The sequence below is a fragment of the Lissotriton vulgaris genome, chromosome 2_1 (genome assembly GCF_964263255.1).
Source record: "Lissotriton vulgaris chromosome 2_1, aLisVul1.2, whole genome shotgun sequence".
In the NCBI taxonomy this organism is placed as follows: Eukaryota; Metazoa; Chordata; class Amphibia; order Caudata; family Salamandridae; genus Lissotriton; species Lissotriton vulgaris.
In genome coordinates this window covers 320,501,356-320,518,902 of record NC_141687.1, presented here as the reverse complement: position 1 = coordinate 320,518,902, position 17,547 = coordinate 320,501,356, and the positions used below count along the sequence as shown (strand labels likewise).

The following is a 17,547-nucleotide window of genomic DNA, read 5'->3' as shown; positions in this document are numbered from 1 at the left end:
TTTCTTCATATAAGTAACCCTGGGTGGAGTTTGTGGAGTTGCACTGCGCGAACCCCGCGAAGTGCAAAAAAACTCTACCAGACTAGGCGGAGCTTCGCAAGCGGCGGAGTACGATAGAAAAATTTCGTTCACGGTGATTGCTCAGTGTCGGAGGCTTGTCCGCACTGTGAAATCATTGCGAACTGCACCATGCGCAGTCCAAGCGGTCCCTGCTTTCCTTCTCTGCCACTCGAGTAGATTTTTAGTCGAGCGGCAACTTTCTCAACGCGAACAGGCAGTTTCTCAACGAGAGCTGTCGCGAGCCAACGGGACCACTCGCAATTAGAAACCTGACCCCCCCATGTTCAGAAATCTCGCCGGGATGTTGATTTTCCACTCTCTGACTCGCCAACTTGATGTTGACGATCGCGAACGAGGAAAGCTCTCGTCGGGAGGTGGATTTTCCACAGTCGCCAACTTGACGTTGACAAATGCGTTCAAGGAAAAAAACTCCACGAGCTTCGCGTAACGCGGAGTGCAGAAAACTCTGCAAACTCCGAGAACGGAGCTGAGTTCACCACCCAGGGTTACATATAAGTCACCCCTAAGGTAGGCCCTATGTAGCACTAAGGGCAGAGTGCTCTGTAAGTGAAAAGGAAGCCATATGCTTTTATGTTTTTCATGCCCTGGTAATGACAAACAACTAGCTTTGTTTCCCATTACTTTGAGGCCTACTCCTCTCATAGTTTATCATTGGGAATTCCCTTATACACCTTTAGTGGCAATTCCTGATCAAAAAGGATTAGCTACTTGATGTTTCATATCTTTGGAGTGGTAGTGATAAATCCTTCTTACTGGTGAGACTGGATTTAACATTACTGTTTTTAAAAAGCTACTTCTAGAAAGTAGGCATTTCACTACCCTTACTGCTTTGTGTACCTTGCAGCCTGTCTCCAATACTTGTCTGGGGTGAGTGATAGCTACACTTTGTGTATTTCCTCGTGACAGCGGCAAACACAGGAAACCTAAGGGCATCTACATTTATCTACATACTTATGGGTCTGACTGGGTAGGAGGGAAGGGAGGAGCTGACATCTACACTTCAAGAGGTAGTGTACACACAAAGAACTGATTTACCCCCTCAGATATGTTGGCATACAGGACTGGGTTGAATGGACGCTGGTGCACTTCAAAGCCTTTCCTTTCAAGTCACCCCCACTTTAAAGGCACTTTTGGGTATAAGTATTGGGTCTCTGACCCTCCAAAAATCCAACACTAACGGACTTGTAATTGAAGGTCTGCCAGAAGAACTGCTGTGCTGCGTAAAGAACTCAACTGGACTGCTGATCTGGAAGGCCTGCTTTTTTGTTTGTTGCCCTGTGCCTGCTACTCTCTGAATTTGCTGACGGAGACCTGGACTGCCTTCACTCTAAGTGATCTCCAAGGCTTGTTGGCTTGACCATTGTTGCTTGAGACTCATGGATATCAAAGTTTCTACCCCTGCTCCTGTGCCTAGCTCACTGGAAGTTGCAAAAACCACAGTTGATTGACATAATGCAGAACAATGTCATACATTCACCCCAGTACAGAGATCTGGGCCTAAATCCATCGTTTTTTTGCACTCCACACCACCCCAGTTCAGACATGGCCATCTGCAAATCAGTCTGACCCTGTGCCTCATGGGAACAGTCCAGCCCGAACTGCCAAGCCATGCCTTCTCTGGACCAGAAACAAGCTTCCGAGGACAGGTTTCTGGCATTCCAGCCATCTTCAGGACGGCTTGCTAGAATCCAGTGGTATGGAGTGCATTGGACTCACGTCTGAGCATACCCATCCCACTCGGGGTGACAATTGCAAAAACCACAGTTGATGGACAGAATGCAGAACAATGTCATACATTCTCCCCAGTACAGAGGTCTGGGCCTAAATCCATTGTTTTTTTTGCACTCCACACCACCCCAGTTCAGACATGGCCATATGCAAATCAGTCTGACCGTGTGCCTCATGGGAACAGTCCAGTCCGAACTGCCAAGCCATGCCTTCCCTGGACCGGAAACAAGCTTCCGAAGACGGGTTTCTGGCAATCCAGCCGTCTTCAGCCCGGCTTGCTTGAATCCAGTGGTGTGGAGTGCATGGGACTCACGTCTGAGCATACCCATCCCACTCGGGGTGACAATTGCAAAAACCACAGTTGATGGACAGAATGCAGAACAATGTCATACATTCACCCCAGTACAGAGATATGGGCCTAAATCCATCGTTTTTTTGCACTCCACACCACCCCAGTTCAGACATGGTCATATGCACATCAGTCTGACCCTGTGCCTCATGGGAACAGTCCAGCCCAACCTGCCAAGCCATGCCTTCCCTGGACCGGAAACAAACTTCCGAGGACCGGTTTCTGGCATTTCAGCCGTCTTCAGCCCGGCTTGCTTGAATCCAGTTGTGTGGAGTGCATGGGACTCACTTCTGAGCATACCCATCCCACTTGGGGTGACAATTGCAAAAACCACAGTTGATGGATAGAATGCGGAACAATGTCAAACATTCAACCCAATACAGAGATCTTGGCCTAATCCATCTTTTTTTGCACTCCACACCACCCCAGTTCAGACATGGCCATATGTAAATCAGTCTGACCCTGTGCCTCATGGGAACAGTCTAGCCCGAACTGCCTAGCCATGCCTTCTCTGGACCGGAAACAAGTTTCCGAGGACCGGTTTCTGGCATTCCAGCCGTCTTCAGCCCGACTTGCTTGAATCCAGTGGTGTGGAGTGCATGGGACTCACGTCTGAGCATACCCATCCCACTCGGGGTGACAATTGCAAAAACAACAGTTGATGGACAGAATGCATAACAATGTCATACATTCACCCCCGTACAGAGATCTGGGCCTAAATCCATCGTTTTTTTGCACTCCACATCACCCCAGTTCAGACATGGCCATATGCAAATCAGTCTGACCCTGTGCCTCATGGGAACAGTCCAGCCCGAACTGCCAAGCCATGCCTTCCCTGGACCCGAAACAAGCTTCCGAGGACTGGTTTCTGGCATTTCAGCCGTCTTCAGCCCAGTGGTGTGGAGTGCATGGGACTCACGTCTGAGCATACCCATCCCACTCGGGGTGACAATTGCAAAAACCACAGATGATGGACAGAATGCAGAACAATGTCATACATTCACCCCAGTACAGAGATCTGGGCCTAAATCCATCGTTTTTTTGCACTCCACATCACCCCAGTTCAGACATGGCCATATGCAAATCAGTCTGACCCTGTGCCTCATGGGAACAGTCCAGCCCGAACTGCCAAGCCATGCCTCCCTGGACCGGAAACAAGCTTCCGAGGACCGGTTTCTGGCATTACAGCCGTCTTCAGCCCAGTGGTGTGGAGTGCATGGGACTCACGTCTGAGCATACCCATCCCCCTCGGGGTGACAATTGCAAAAACCACAGATGATGGACAGAATGCAGAACAATGTCATACATGCACCCCAGTACAGAGATCTGGGCCTAAATCCATCTTTTTTTTGCACTCCACAACACCCCAGTTCAGACATTGTCATATGCAAATCAGTGTGACCTTGTGCGTCATGGGAACAGTCCAGCCTGAACTGCCAAGGCATGCCTTCCCAGGACCGGAAAGTAGCTTCCGAGGACTGGTTTCTGGCATTCCAGCCGTCTTCAGCTCGGCTTGCTTGAATCCAGTGGTGTGGAGTGCATGGGACTCACGTCTGAGCATACCCATCCCACTCGGGGTGACAATTGCAAAAACCACAGTTGATGGACAGAATGCAGAACAATGTCATACATTCACCCCAGTACAGAGATATGGGCCTAAATCCATCGTTTTTTTGCACTCCACATCACCCCAGTTCAGACATGGCCATATGCAAATCAGTCTGACCCTGTGCCTCATGGGAACAGTCCAGCCCGAACTGCCAATCCATGCCTCCCTGGACCGGAAACAAGCTTCCGAGGACCGGTTTCTGGCATTACAGCCGTCTTCAGCCCAGTGGTGTGGAGTGCATGGGACTCACGTCTGAGCATACCCATCCCACTCGGGGTGACAATTGCAAAAACCACAGATGATGGACAGAATGCAGAACAATGTCATACATTCACCCCAGTACAGAGATCTGGGCCTAAATCCATCTTTTTTTTGCACTCCACAACACCCCAGTTCAGACATTGTCATATGCAAATCAGTGTGACCATGTGCGTCATGGGAACAGTCCAGCCTGAACTGCCAAGGCATGCCTTCCCAGGACCGGAAAGTAGCTTCCGAGGACTGGTTTCTGGCATTCCAGCCGTCTTCAGCTCGGCTTGCTTGAATCCAGTGGTGTGGAGTGCATGGGACTCACGTCTGAGCATACCCATCCCACTCGGGGTGACAATTGCAAAAACCACAGTTGATGGACAGAATGCAGAACAATGTCATACATTCACCCCAGTACAGAGATATGGGCCTAAATCCATCGTTTTTTTGCACTCCACACCACCCCAGTTCAGACATAGTCATATGCACATCAGTCTGACCCTGTGCCTCATGGGAACAGTCCAGCCCAAACTGCCAAGCCATGCCTTCCCTGGACCGGAAACAAGCTTCCGAGGACCGGTTTCTGGCATTCCAGCCGTCTTCAGCACGGCTTGCTTGAATCCAGTTGTGTGGAGTGCATGGGACTCACTTCTGAGCATACCCATCCCACTTGGGGTGACAATTGCAAAAACCACAGTTGATGGACAGAATGCAGAACAATGTCATACATTCACCCCAGTACAGAGATCTGGGCCTAAATCCATGGTTTTTTCGCACTCCACACCACCCCAGTTCAGACATGGCCATATGCAAATCAGTCTGACCCTGTGCCTCATGGGAACAGTCCAGCCCGAACTGCCAAGCCATGCCTTCCCTGGACTGGAAACAAGCTTCCGAGGACCGGTTTCTGGCATTCCAGCCGTCTTCAGCCCGGCTTGCTTGAATACAGTGGTGTGGAGTGCATGGGACTCATGTCTGAGCATAACCATCCCACTCGGGGTGACAATTGCAAAAACCACAGTTGATGGATAGAATGCGGAACAATGTCAAACATTCAACCCAATACAGAGATCTTGGCCTAATCCATCTTTTTTTGCACTCCACACCACCCCAGTTCAGACATGGCCATATGTAAATCAGTCTGACCCTGTGCCTCATGGGAACAGTCCAGCCCGAACTGCCTAGCCATGCCTTCTCTGGACCGGAAACAAGCTTCCAAGGACCGGTTTCTGGCATTCCAGCCGTCTTCAGCCCGACTTGCTTGAATCCAGTGGTGTGGAGTGCATGGGACTCACGTCTGAGCATACCCATCCCACTCGGGGTGACAATTGCAAAAACTACAGTTGATGGACAGAATCCATAACAATGTCATACATTCACCCCCGTACAGAGATCTGGGCCTAAATCCATCGTTTTTTTGCACTCCACATCACCCCAGTTCAGACATGGCCATATGCAAATCAGTCTGACCCTGTGCCTCATGGGAACAGTCCAGCCCGAACTGCCAAGCCATGCCTTCCCTGGACCGGAAACAAGCTTCCGAGGACCGGTTTCTGGCATTACAGCTGTCTTCAGCCCGGTGGTGTGGAGTGCATGGGACTCACGTCTGAGCATACCCATCCCACTCGGGGTGACAATTGCAAAAACCACAGATGATGGACAGAATGCAGAACAATGTCATACATTCACCCCAGTACAGAGATCTGGGCCTAAATTCATCTTTTTTTTGCACTCCACAACACCCCAGTTCAGACATTGTCATATGCAAATCAGTGTGACCCTGTGCGTCATGGGAACAGTCCAGCCTGAACTGCCAAGGCATGCCTTCCCAGGACCTGAAAGAAGCTTCCGAGGACTGGTTTCTGGCATTCCAGCCGTCTTCAGCCCGGCTTGCTTGAATCCAGTGGTGTGGAGTGCATGGGACTCACGTCTGAGCATACCCATCCCACTCGGGGTGACAATTGCAAAAACCACAGTTGATGGGCAGAATGCAGAACAATGTCATACATTCACCCCAGTACAGAGATCTGGGCCTAAATCCATCGTTTTTTTGCACTCCACACCACCCCAGTTCAGACATGGCCAAATGAAATCAGTCTTACACTGTGCCTCGTGGGAACAGTCCAGCCCGAACTTCCAAGCCATGCCTTCCCTGGACCTGAAAAAAGCTTCCGAGGACCGGTTTCTGGCATTCCAGCCATCTTCAGCCCGGCTTGCTTGAATCCATTGGTGTGGAGTGCATGGGATTCACGTCTGAGCATACCCATCCCACTCAGGGTGACAATTGCAAAAACCAGAGTTGATGGACAGAATGCAGAACAATGTCATACATTCACCCCAGTACAGAGATCTGGGCCTAAAACCATTGTTTTTTTGCACTCCACACCACCCCAGTTCAGACATGGCCATATGTAAATCAGTCTGACCCTGTGCCTCATGGGAACAGTCCAGCCCGAACTGCCTAGCCATGCCTTCTCTGGACCGGAAACAAGCTTCCAAGGACCGGTTTCTGGCATTCCAGCCGTCTTCAGCCCGACTTGCTTGAATCCAGTGGTGTGGAGTGCATGGGACTCACGTCTGAGCATACCCATCCCACTCGGGGTGACAATTGCAAAAACTACAGTTGATGGACAGAATGCATAACAATGTCATACGTTCACCCCCGTACAGAGATCTGGGCCTAAATCCATTGTTTTTTTGCACTCCACATCACCCCAGTTCAGACATGGCCATATGCAAATCAGGCTGACCCTGTGCCTCATGGGAACAGTCCAGCCCGAACTGCCAAGCCATGCCTTCCCTGGACCGGAAACAAGCTTCCGAGGACCGGTTTCTGGCATTACAGCTGTCTTCAGCCCGGTGGTGTGGAGTGCATGGGACTCACGTCTGAGCATACCCATCCCACTCGGGGTGACAATTGCAAAAACCACAGAGGATGGACAGAATGCAGAACAATGTCATACATTCACCCCAGTACAGAGATCTGGGCCTAAATCCATCTTTTTTTTGCACTCCACACCACCCCAGTTCAGATATGGCCATATGCAAATCAGTCTTACACTGTGCCTCGTGGGAACAGTCCAGCCCGAACTTCCAAGCCATGCCTTCCCTGGACCTGAAAAAAGCTTCCGAGGACCGGTTTCTGGCATTCCAGCCATCTTCAGCCCGGCTTGCTTGAATCCATTGGTGTGGAGTGCATGGGATTCACGTCTGAGCATACCCATCCCACTCAGGGTGACAATTGCAAAAACCAGAGTTGATGGACAGAATGCAGAACAATGTCATACATTCACCCCAATACAGAGATCTGGGCCTAAAACCATTGTTTTTTTGCACTCCACACCACCCCAGTTTAGATATGGCCATATGCAAATCAGTCTGACCCTGTGCCTCATGGGAACAGTCCAGCCCGAACTGCCAAGCCATGCCTTCCCTGGACCTGAAACAAGCTTCCGAGGACCGGTTTCTGGCATTCCAGCCGTCTTCAGCCTTGTTTGCTTGAATCCAGTGGTGTGGAGTGCATAGGACTCACGTCTGAGCATACCCATCCCACTCGGGGTGACAATTGCAAAAACCACAGTTGATGGACAGAATGCAGAACAATGTCATACATTCTCCCCAGTACAGAGATCTGTGCCTAAATCCATCGTTTTTTTTGCACTCCACGCCACCCCAGTACAGACATGGCCTTATGCAAATCAGTCTGACCCTGTGCCTCATGGGAACAGTCCAGCCCGAACTGCCAAGCCATGCCTTCCCTGGACCTGAAACAAGCTTCCGAGGACCGGTTTCTGGCATTCCAGCCGTCTTCAGCCCGGCTTGCTTGAATCCAGTGGTCTGGAGTGCATGGGACTCATGTCTGAGCATACCCATCCCACTCGGCGTGACAATTGCAAAAACAACAGTTGATGGACAGAATGCAGAACAATGTCATACATTCACCCCAGTGCAGAGATCTGGGCCTAAATCCATCGTTTTTTTGCACTCCACACCACCCCAGTTCAGACATGGCCATATGCAAATCAGTCTGACCCTCTGCCTCATGGGAACAGTCCAGCCCGAACTGCCAAGCCATGCCTTCCCTGGACCGGAAACAAGCTACCGAGGACCGGAAGTAGCACAGATACTTGCAACAAGAATCTCCAGTCTGCATTTAGCAGAAGTGGTGCATCCCGGTTGCAGGAGTAAAATTAGCACATCGCCTCGGAACCACAGCTTTGACTCCAGAGTTCAACGAATCAGACAGTGTATCACCATCATGCAGCTTGGTGAGATCAACGCAACCCCTTGACTGCATGGCAGAATTCGTCGCAACGCTCAAAGGCTCTTTACTCCGGCACCAATATTCAGAATTGGCGCATCACCTTCACTGTGTGGAGAAGACTGACACATCCTGCCCCTGCGAGTCTCGACATCTACGCATCTTGCTGCTTGCGACCAGGAAAGGTACCTTGTTCACCGGGGCCTGGGTGGGTCCTGTAGCCAGCAGGCACTCTTTCATGGTCAGCCCAGACTTTGAGTTTGCCCCAGTCCAGCGCGACCTAACGTTACCTTTTTTAGTGCTGCTTGCTAGTAAACAAAGTGCTTCATTCATTCTTTTAAAATTCAGTATCTCAACTTCTAAACATTGTATTTTTTCATTTTGGTCTTGTTTTGCTCAGAATATAATAATCTATTGTTCTAAACCTGTGTGGAGTCTTTTTGTGGTGTATTTATTGTGTTATTGTGTAAGTGTGTCCCACAAATACCTTACACATTGTCTATTAAGATAATCCTGACTGCTCTGTGCCACGCTACCAGAGAGTGAGCACAGTTTATCTTTCAGTGTGTATCTGGCTTATCCTCACTAGAGTGGGGGTTCCTGTTTGGACAGGGTGCATACCGCTTCCAACCAAAAACCTATTTCTAACCGGCACAAAGTGCAAAGTGAGATAGACATATTGTTTCACAGCTCTTTAATCATGTGCACACATTAGGAAATACTACCTACCTCAGAAAGAGGCCCTTTGTCCATACCGATATTCATGGTTTTTAACATTTTTTCATACATTTGTCTTCCTCAATGATCAATTATCCGAAATGATTTAAAACAAGCATCTAAACATGGTAAGTCCTCAATTGAACTTTGAAAAGTTGATAGCTTCATGCACGCCAACATTTCAACACAGTAAAAAGGCCAATAGTGAAATAAAATCGGAAGAATTTATTTTCCCCATTCACTAATATTGAAATAAAGGCAATCTCAGGTGGGGGACAGCTTAAATAAATCAATTTTTTGCTTTAGAGATCGGGAGTTTCCTGCCTGAATCGGGTCTGTTGGCATGAATGTAGCTTTGTGATTGAGCAGGTTCTCGGTGCAGCAACATAGACTGCAAATACGCATAAGAAAAAGGAAACAAAGGGTGGAGTGAAAATGAGTCATTTGTCACACCCAGAAATTAAGTCAACTAAACTGAGCCCAGTAATTATCTGCTCTGTAAAATCTAGGACACCAACTGCACCAGCCACATTCCATGCAGGGACAGGAGGGATGAGACTATTTGTAGGACAGGGTGGGACAAACGCGATTTTATTTTTAATTATTAATGTTGATACGTGGGAGGGAGGAGGAATGAAGAAGAGAATAAAAGGGCACACCTGGGAAACAGAAGCACCTCCAGTCCAGTCAGTCTGTGGAGTTATAGGGTATCTAACCGGAGAGAAGACCAGGTTTTGTCACCTGTGTACACTTACAGGTAAGGCATGAATTGGAGAATGCGTGGTGTTCAAATGGGGTAGGATAAAGCCTCTTTCTGATGCTCTGGGTGGGTTTTTCCATTTCAAGCTTTTGGAACAAATGTGGGTCCTCCTTAATGTGGCGACGAACTGCATTGATTACCTTTTTACTCACTGTTATTAGCTTTTGGGTGTAATAGTGAACTATACAAACTGCCTCAGCCCCCTGTTCTTTATTTCGAATATTTACCTACTTCTCATGAATCTGGGACACAAATTCAAAGAATTTGAAACCTCCAGGACATTCAACCATTGACACCTGAAATCATTTACAGGCGTCAGGTTTACATCTATAATTTTTGTACTTGATTTTCAGTGCTTCTGCCCAAATATTTCAGAGATGAAAGTTTGTATACATCAGATTTAAAAGGGAGACAGCCTAAGTATTTGAGGGAATTATATTTTAATGCATCCGATTTCGATGTTATTCTGCCCAAATGTTTCAGACCTATCATTTATATGCATCAGATTAAGAAGTGATTCTGCCTACGTATTTCAAAGTTGTATTTTTGTGCATCAGACTTCAAAGTGATTCTGCCCAGGTATTTCAGAGGTGTATTCTTGTATGCAACCGTATTAGACCTTAAAGTGCTCTGCTCACGTATTTAAAGGATGTATTTTTGTATGCATAAGATTTAGAAGTGATCCTGTCTAAGTATTTTAGAGATGTATTTTGCATACATCAAATTAAGTAGTGGATTAGCCTAAATATTTTGGAGATTTATGTTTGTACGCATCAGATTAAGAAGCGATTCCTTGGAAATATTTTAATACATCAGATTCAGAAAAAATTTCACAGGCTAGGTAAGGTAGTCTCTTAATTCCCACAACTGTACCCCTAAAGACCGTCCAAACAGCATCACAGTCTCCCAGGCCATGGTTAATATCTGTTTTGGGATCCACAGATACCAATCTCCTCTGGAATCCAGTGCCTACAGTCGTTCCCTGGGGCCCAGTGATATAATGTAATACCAAAGTGGTTCAATGCCCATAATGTACTCCGGGACACATCTATCTCAATACGCTCCCGGATGCAATGCCCTCAATCACCTAAAGGAGCCACAGGCCAAAATATCATATGTGGTTCAAGATAACAGTTACCCTATTATATCATCCGGGAACGGAATAATCTGCAGTCTAATGTGCGCAGCTCCCTCTGGGATCCACAGCACACAAAATGATCTGGGGTCAATGCCTTAAATCCCTAATGAGATGCACAAAACACTATAACATCACTATAATATCAGTGATTAAGGTATGCTGCATTAAATAGTGCTCGGAGACCCTCAGATATTAGGCGATATATACATGTCGTAAGTAGCAGTAACAAGATCAAGTACTCCAAATCTAATCTGGGATCCACAAGGCACAGTCTTGAGTGCACAGCCAGAGGCCATAATATCATCTGGAGATCTAGGTCCATAAGGCACTATAGGGAAAATCTATTGCAATGCCCTCTGGGATCCTTAGCCTCTTTAAAGATCTGTGGTGAAACTGACATAATTTCCTCCAGCATCCAATGCACATAATCCATCCTAAGAACCACAGTTGATGATCTCTTGTGGGAGCCAATGCCAAGAATCACGTCTCCGATGCAATGCCCACAACCCATGAACATGACCAAAGGCCCCACAATCTCTTTCGGCACAGAATGCCGACACACCACACTTCAAGTGAAAAAGTGTGTAGGTAAGAAGTGAACCATACACCCAGATTCACGCTTAAATACTAGTGCATTATCAACTCCCATGGACTCCAGCACGGGCCAGAGCTTTGACCTATTGACCGAGTCAAGGGCCATGCTTAGGACCATGAAGGCCAAATGTATGGAGCCCTTCTTAACTGTGACATACTTATTAATGAATACGTGGAGGTTAACATTTTTTATTGATCCTCATCCTGAACTAAAATCATATTGATTGATTGTCAATATAATATGCTCCTCTGCCCACTCTGTTAACTGCTTTAGCAGGATGTGTCCTACAAGTACCCAAGTCAAAGCCATAAGCATCTAGGAGTTGCAACAACGAATTGCCTGTTGTTTGCTCAATAAGAAGTTTAGCGGAATGTGTCTGCTCTTATCTTTGGAAGGGAATATAACAATTCAGGGATTTCACAAACAAAATCTACAACCAAGCTCTCCTAAATGTACCAACTATTCTAACTATTCCACATGTTTCAGGCTTATCACACATGTATACTGTCTTTTTGAGTAACCCTCTCAACCTTTTGCATCTTTTAAATTTGCTAATTTTGAACACAGAATGTAGAGTATTTTCCTAAAAAAAACCATATTGGGATTATTATTTAAACAATAGCTATAACTCTATTGACAACTATGCCATAGAGCAGACAATCGGTCATCAAGAGCTATGAATTTGCCCTCCCAGAGTATTAATTGCCTTGCAGGGTTTGAATCTGAAGCCTCAAATTATAGACTTGCACTTATGAATCATAAAGATTCCCTCACACGAAATCAATTTGCATTCATGCATTTGACCTCATAGGTTCAATAATTTTTCCTCGTGGAGCAAAGATTTTGCCCTCAAAAGCTAAGAACGTTTCCTCAAGAAAAGATCAGTACATAAAAACAGGTGATGAATCTGTGTTCACAAATTATGAAATTGCCCTAATGATCTATGACTTGCACCTTAACAGCTTCACAATTTGTCATTATCGACGTGTTTTTGCCCTCAATAAACCTACATTTGCCTTCGTAATGCGATAAACTTATCTTCACAATTTACCTTCATGGGATATAAATCCTTGTTCATAGGGTGTTGAATTCCCACTAGCAAATCAGTTAAGTTGTTCTCATAGGTCATGAATTTGCTCTTTGGGGGAGGGGGATTTTCCTAATAAGTCACAACCTATTAGTTTGCCATCATAGAGTCAAGAATCTGCTCAGAAAAAAGAATATAGTGTCCTTTTGCAAAAGCACATTACTCCATTGGTCGGCATCCCCAAATGGTCCCTCTGTCCCCACCACATCCCTAAGGTTAGCAAACGTAATCGGATAATTGAGTAACTGTGTGCAATAGCTGAGTCTTTGAAGAATCCTGGAGTGTCAACAGATCTGCTCATTGTGAATACAACTGTCCATTTGTCCTGTGCTCGAAACATATAACCATTTGTACCCACTTGAATTCTACTTGGACACCAGTAAAAACAACAGAATTTGGGATCTCTCTCTGTCTCACTCTCACTTAAAAATGCATGGTAATGAATGAGTGCATTAAAATGGCTGTGATAAACAGATGGGAAATGTGTTGGAAACAAAAAGGCACATTTGGAGATACTTTCAGAAAACAGACCATCTACAGTGGGCTTTGATGTTTGTGACAGTGGTCTGAAAAGTTTTGATCCCTTGGTTGCTAGCTTGAATCTTGTTTAAGTTGCTAAAGATGAAAAATAAATACAACTAGGCTGCTTGTAAAAGTCTTAAAATTATTAAGAAAAACATTCAATATAGTTGATTTGTGTTACTTGCCATCTAGAGAGGGGAAATTTGACTCGGCTTCTTTTGAGGAATATTAGACTGGCATGGTCACTAATATATGCTGTTTGTTTTGTTATGGTTTGATGAATTCACACCATATAGCATCATCATACTATAACATTTGTTTTTCACTTTATAGACTAAAATGCAGATCTTTGTGAAAACGCTGACTGGCAAGACCATCACTCTAGAGGTGGAACCAAGTGACTCCATTGAGAATGTGAAATGCAAAATCCAGGATAAAGAAGGTATTCCCCCAGACCAACAGAGGTTGATCTTTGCTGGTAAACAGCTGGAAGATGGCCGCACATTGTCAGACTACAATATTCAAAAAGAATCTACCCTTCACCTGGTGTTGCGTCTGCGGGGAGGTATGCAGGTTTTCGTTAAAACTCTGACTGGCAAGACCATTACCCTAGAGGTTGAGCCAAGTGATTCTATTGAGAATGTAAAATGTAAAATCCAAGACAAAGAAGGTATTCCCCCAGATCAGCAGAGGTTGATCTTTGCAGGCAAACAGCTGGAAGATGGCCGCACACTTTCTGACTACAACATCCAGAAAGAATCCACCCTTCATCTTGTCCTACGTCTGAGGGGTGGAATGCAGATTTTTGTGAAAACCTTGACAGGCAAGACCATCACCTTGGAGGTAGAAGCAAGTGACTCTATAGAGAATGTGAAATGTAAGATTCAAGACAAAGAAGGAATTCCCCCAGATCAGCAGAGGTTGATCTTTGCAGGCAAACAGCTGGAAGATGGCCGCACACTTTCTGACTACAACATCCAGAAAGAATCCACCCTTCATCTTGTCCTACGTCTGAGGGGTGGAATGCAGATTTTTGTGAAAACCTTGACAGGCAAGACCATCACCTTGGAGGTAGAAGCAAGTGACTCTATAGAGAATGTGAAATGTAAGATTCAAGACAAAGAAGGAATTCCCCCAGATCAGCAGAGGTTGATCTTTGCAGGCAAACAGCTGGAAGATGGCCGCACACTTTCTGACTACAACATCCAGAAAGAATCCACCCTCCATCTCGTACTGCGTTTAAGGGGAGGAATGCAAATATTTGTGAAAACCTTGACAGGCAAGACCATCACCTTAGAGGTAGAAGCAAGTGACTCTATAGAGAATGTGAAATGTAAGATTCAGGACAAAGAAGGTATCCCACCAGACCAGCAAAGATTAATCTTCGCAGGCAAACAGCTGGAGGATGGCCGCACTCTGTCAGACTACAACATCCAGAAAGAATCCACCCTTCATCTTGTGCTTCGTCTGAGGGGTGGTATGCAGATTTTTGTGAAAACCTTGACAGGCAAAACCATCACACTAGAGGTTGAGCCAAGTGACTCTATAGAAAATGTCAAATGCAAAATACAGGACAAAGAAGGCATTCCACCAGACCAGCAAAGATTAATCTTTGCTGGCAAACAGCTGGAAGATGGCCGCACACTTTCTGACTACAACATCCAGAAAGAATCCACCCTCCATCTCGTACTGCGTTTAAGGGGAGGTATGCAAATATTTGTGAAAACCTTGACAGGCAAGACCATCACCTTAGAGGTAGAAGCAAGTGACTCTATAGAGAATGTGAAATGTAAGATTCAGGACAAAGAGGGCATTCCACCCGACCAGCAAAGATTAATCTTTGCTGGCAAACAGCTGGAAGATGGCCGTACATTGTCTGACTACAACATCCAGAAAGAGTCTACCCTTCACTTGGTGCTTCGTCTTAGAGGAGGCTTGTAGATGTCTGTAATGTCTGAAGCTTGCATTCACAAATCTGAAAAGAGATGTCATTAAATTTGAAGAACGCAAGATATCATAGGAAGCCCAATTGAATGGACAAGCTTGGAAGACGTTGCATAACTCTTTCTGGATCGAAGTGATTTTTTTTATCTACGTTTTCATGGGGTCCATGTGCTAATCTCTTCATCAATAATTACTTTGTACTTAATTGTGTGATAATATCCCTGAAGAAATATTGCTGGGCAATTCTATACATGTCGTTTGAGTCTTTACAAATAAAGCTCACAAAAATATCTTAGTAGTTGTAATCAGTTGTTCTTATTAATATGTTCTCTAACCTCCCATACAGAGAGTAATTACCATAAAAAGGAACTTACAAGTGATAGAAAACGCTCAAAACTGGGAAAACGACCACCTTACATGACCCCATCAGCTATGCTTTTCAATTCTAACGCCCACACATCAAAGAATAAAATCCCTAAAAAAATTCAAAATCCCTCTTCATACTATCGGAAAAATCTGCAACCTAGCAATGAACACTTGAACTTACTTGTTTTTTAATCGTTTGAATTAATTTGCATTTCCAATTTTCAAATTTCTTTGTATTTATGTTACAGAACTCTGAGGAAGTCCACATAAAATCTTATAATGCAGAAATGTGCCAAAATACAAATAATAAAGTATACCAAAAATGCTAATTTGGATTCAAAGAAACAATGTTGCTATCCCGGTAGTGGGCGCGGTAAATACATTAGAGGCCCAACATTTTAAAATTGCGTATTAAATAATTTCCCGATATACTACAGGATATTGCACTTAATAGTCCCTAAAAATGCTGTTGTGCCACCAGAAGCAAACATTATGAAATAAATGCACTATATAAATGTACAATAGCAGCAACGAAACCAACACGCATTTGCAATGCAATAGGACTCTCATTTACGTGAAACCAATTGCATTGCAAACAGGATTGCTGGCGGGAGAGGCGTGAGAAGGCACGAACAACGGGAGTGCGGGGGAGAGAAGGCACAAACAACGGAGTGCCGGTGGGCAGGGGGTGCGAGAAAGCACGGACTGTGGGCGACGGGAAGAAGGCACGGGAAGAAAATAGTGTTCACAATCTAAATAAAACATACCATGCAACACTCGAAGTAAAGGGGCGGGTAGACATGGAAGGATACAAATGACGACATGGTCGTGATAAGGAGGGACTAACAAGCCTATAAACCAATGGGAAGGCAGCATTCAGAAAGGACAAAGACACAAGCCAATGAAAAACATGGGCGGGGGAGTGGGCGTGGCTTCTCCCCTGTACTCAATTACCACAGATCAACCTCAGAGCAGCACTTGCGCGCTGGCTCAGGGCTCTACCTAAAATTTTAGAAGGTTAAGAACAAAATATTGCTCTAAAAATTCATAAAATAGCTATCGTGCCTCAAGTGCAAAATAAGCAAACACTATTCAATAGATACATTATATAAAATGTATGCATACATTTGCATTGTCAATTTTAACCGTGTCTCAAACCTAGGCTAATGAGTCAAGATCAATAGAAATTGTGGTGTGTCTTATTACTAAAAACTGTGATGGCTCAAATGAATGTAATTAATGGATGGATGTGATATATTGGCATTAGATTGGGCCCCTTAGGGGTTCCCTTTGGTTGAGGTTTGCCAAGGTGGCCCAGAGAGGAGCCAGTGTATGAATGGTTTGGTCTACATAGTGACCGGAGTGCAGGGATCTCCACTCGGCCAGGTTTGACCTTATATAATAATAATAGTACATAGTACACCCCATGGTGTGACAGAAGAACCGACCTGCTTCAAATGGAATGGCACGTTCAGGAAGAATTCTTGCAAGCACAGGTATGTTTTGCCTTGTAGGACTTGGTCAACCATTGTTTCTTTATTTTCTTCTAATAAAAAAATATTACAATCAAATCACCACAGATCAAATGAATCACCACCTCAAATCTATAGGCATAACTATTGTGCGAAGTTGTATTTTTTTATTTACTGATTGACTTTTTTGACTGATCACCTATGGAAGATGGCTTCTCAGACTGGATCTAGCAGATCATTGCACACAGACCCACTTGGGACAGCCAGGAACATCAGTATACTGATTACAATAAATGCTCTGTTGATCTGCGATGCTGTGAGGGCCCAACTGAATGATGAGGGATGCGTGTCCCCACACTGAGCTGAGATAGATACATAGATAGATAGATAAGTGTAGAAGGAGGAAGAGACAGCCAGAGAGAAAGAGAAGTGGTGAAAGCGAGTGGGAAGGGGGAGGGAAGAGAGCTACAGAAACAACTCGGCATGAGAGATCGGTGTGAGAGAGTGTGATGGAGAAAGATGGGAAGGAGAGAGATGTGCAAAAGAAGAGCGAGATAAAGAGAGTAGTTAGGACAGTTATTGAATAAGGGAGGTAGAGAGGGGCAAGCAAGGGAGAGAGAAAATACTGCTATAGAGCAAAGGGGGTAGAGATTCGGAGAAAGAGAAAGA

At 45.3% G+C, this 17,547-nt stretch overlaps 1 protein-coding gene across 1 annotated transcript; it reads left to right on the top strand.

Moving 5' to 3' along the window:
• Positions 1-9,608: 9,608 nt before the first annotated feature.
• On the top strand, positions 9,609-15,330 carry LOC147730261 (polyubiquitin). Its single transcript, XM_086955031.1, has 2 exons — positions 9,609-9,751; positions 13,430-15,330. The coding sequence occupies exon 2, from the start codon at positions 13,436-13,438 to the stop codon at positions 15,035-15,037; it is 1,602 nt and encodes a 533-aa protein (XP_086811157.1). The 5' UTR covers positions 9,609-9,751; positions 13,430-13,435; the 3' UTR covers positions 15,038-15,330.
• The last annotated feature ends 2,217 nt before the right edge of the window (positions 15,331-17,547 follow it).

Bases quoted from the DNA above. Each gene is read 5' to 3' on its own strand.
- LOC147730261 (XM_086955031.1), top strand. From the start codon at position 13,436: ATGCAGATCTTTGTGAAAACGCTGACTGGCAAGACCATCACTCTAGAG.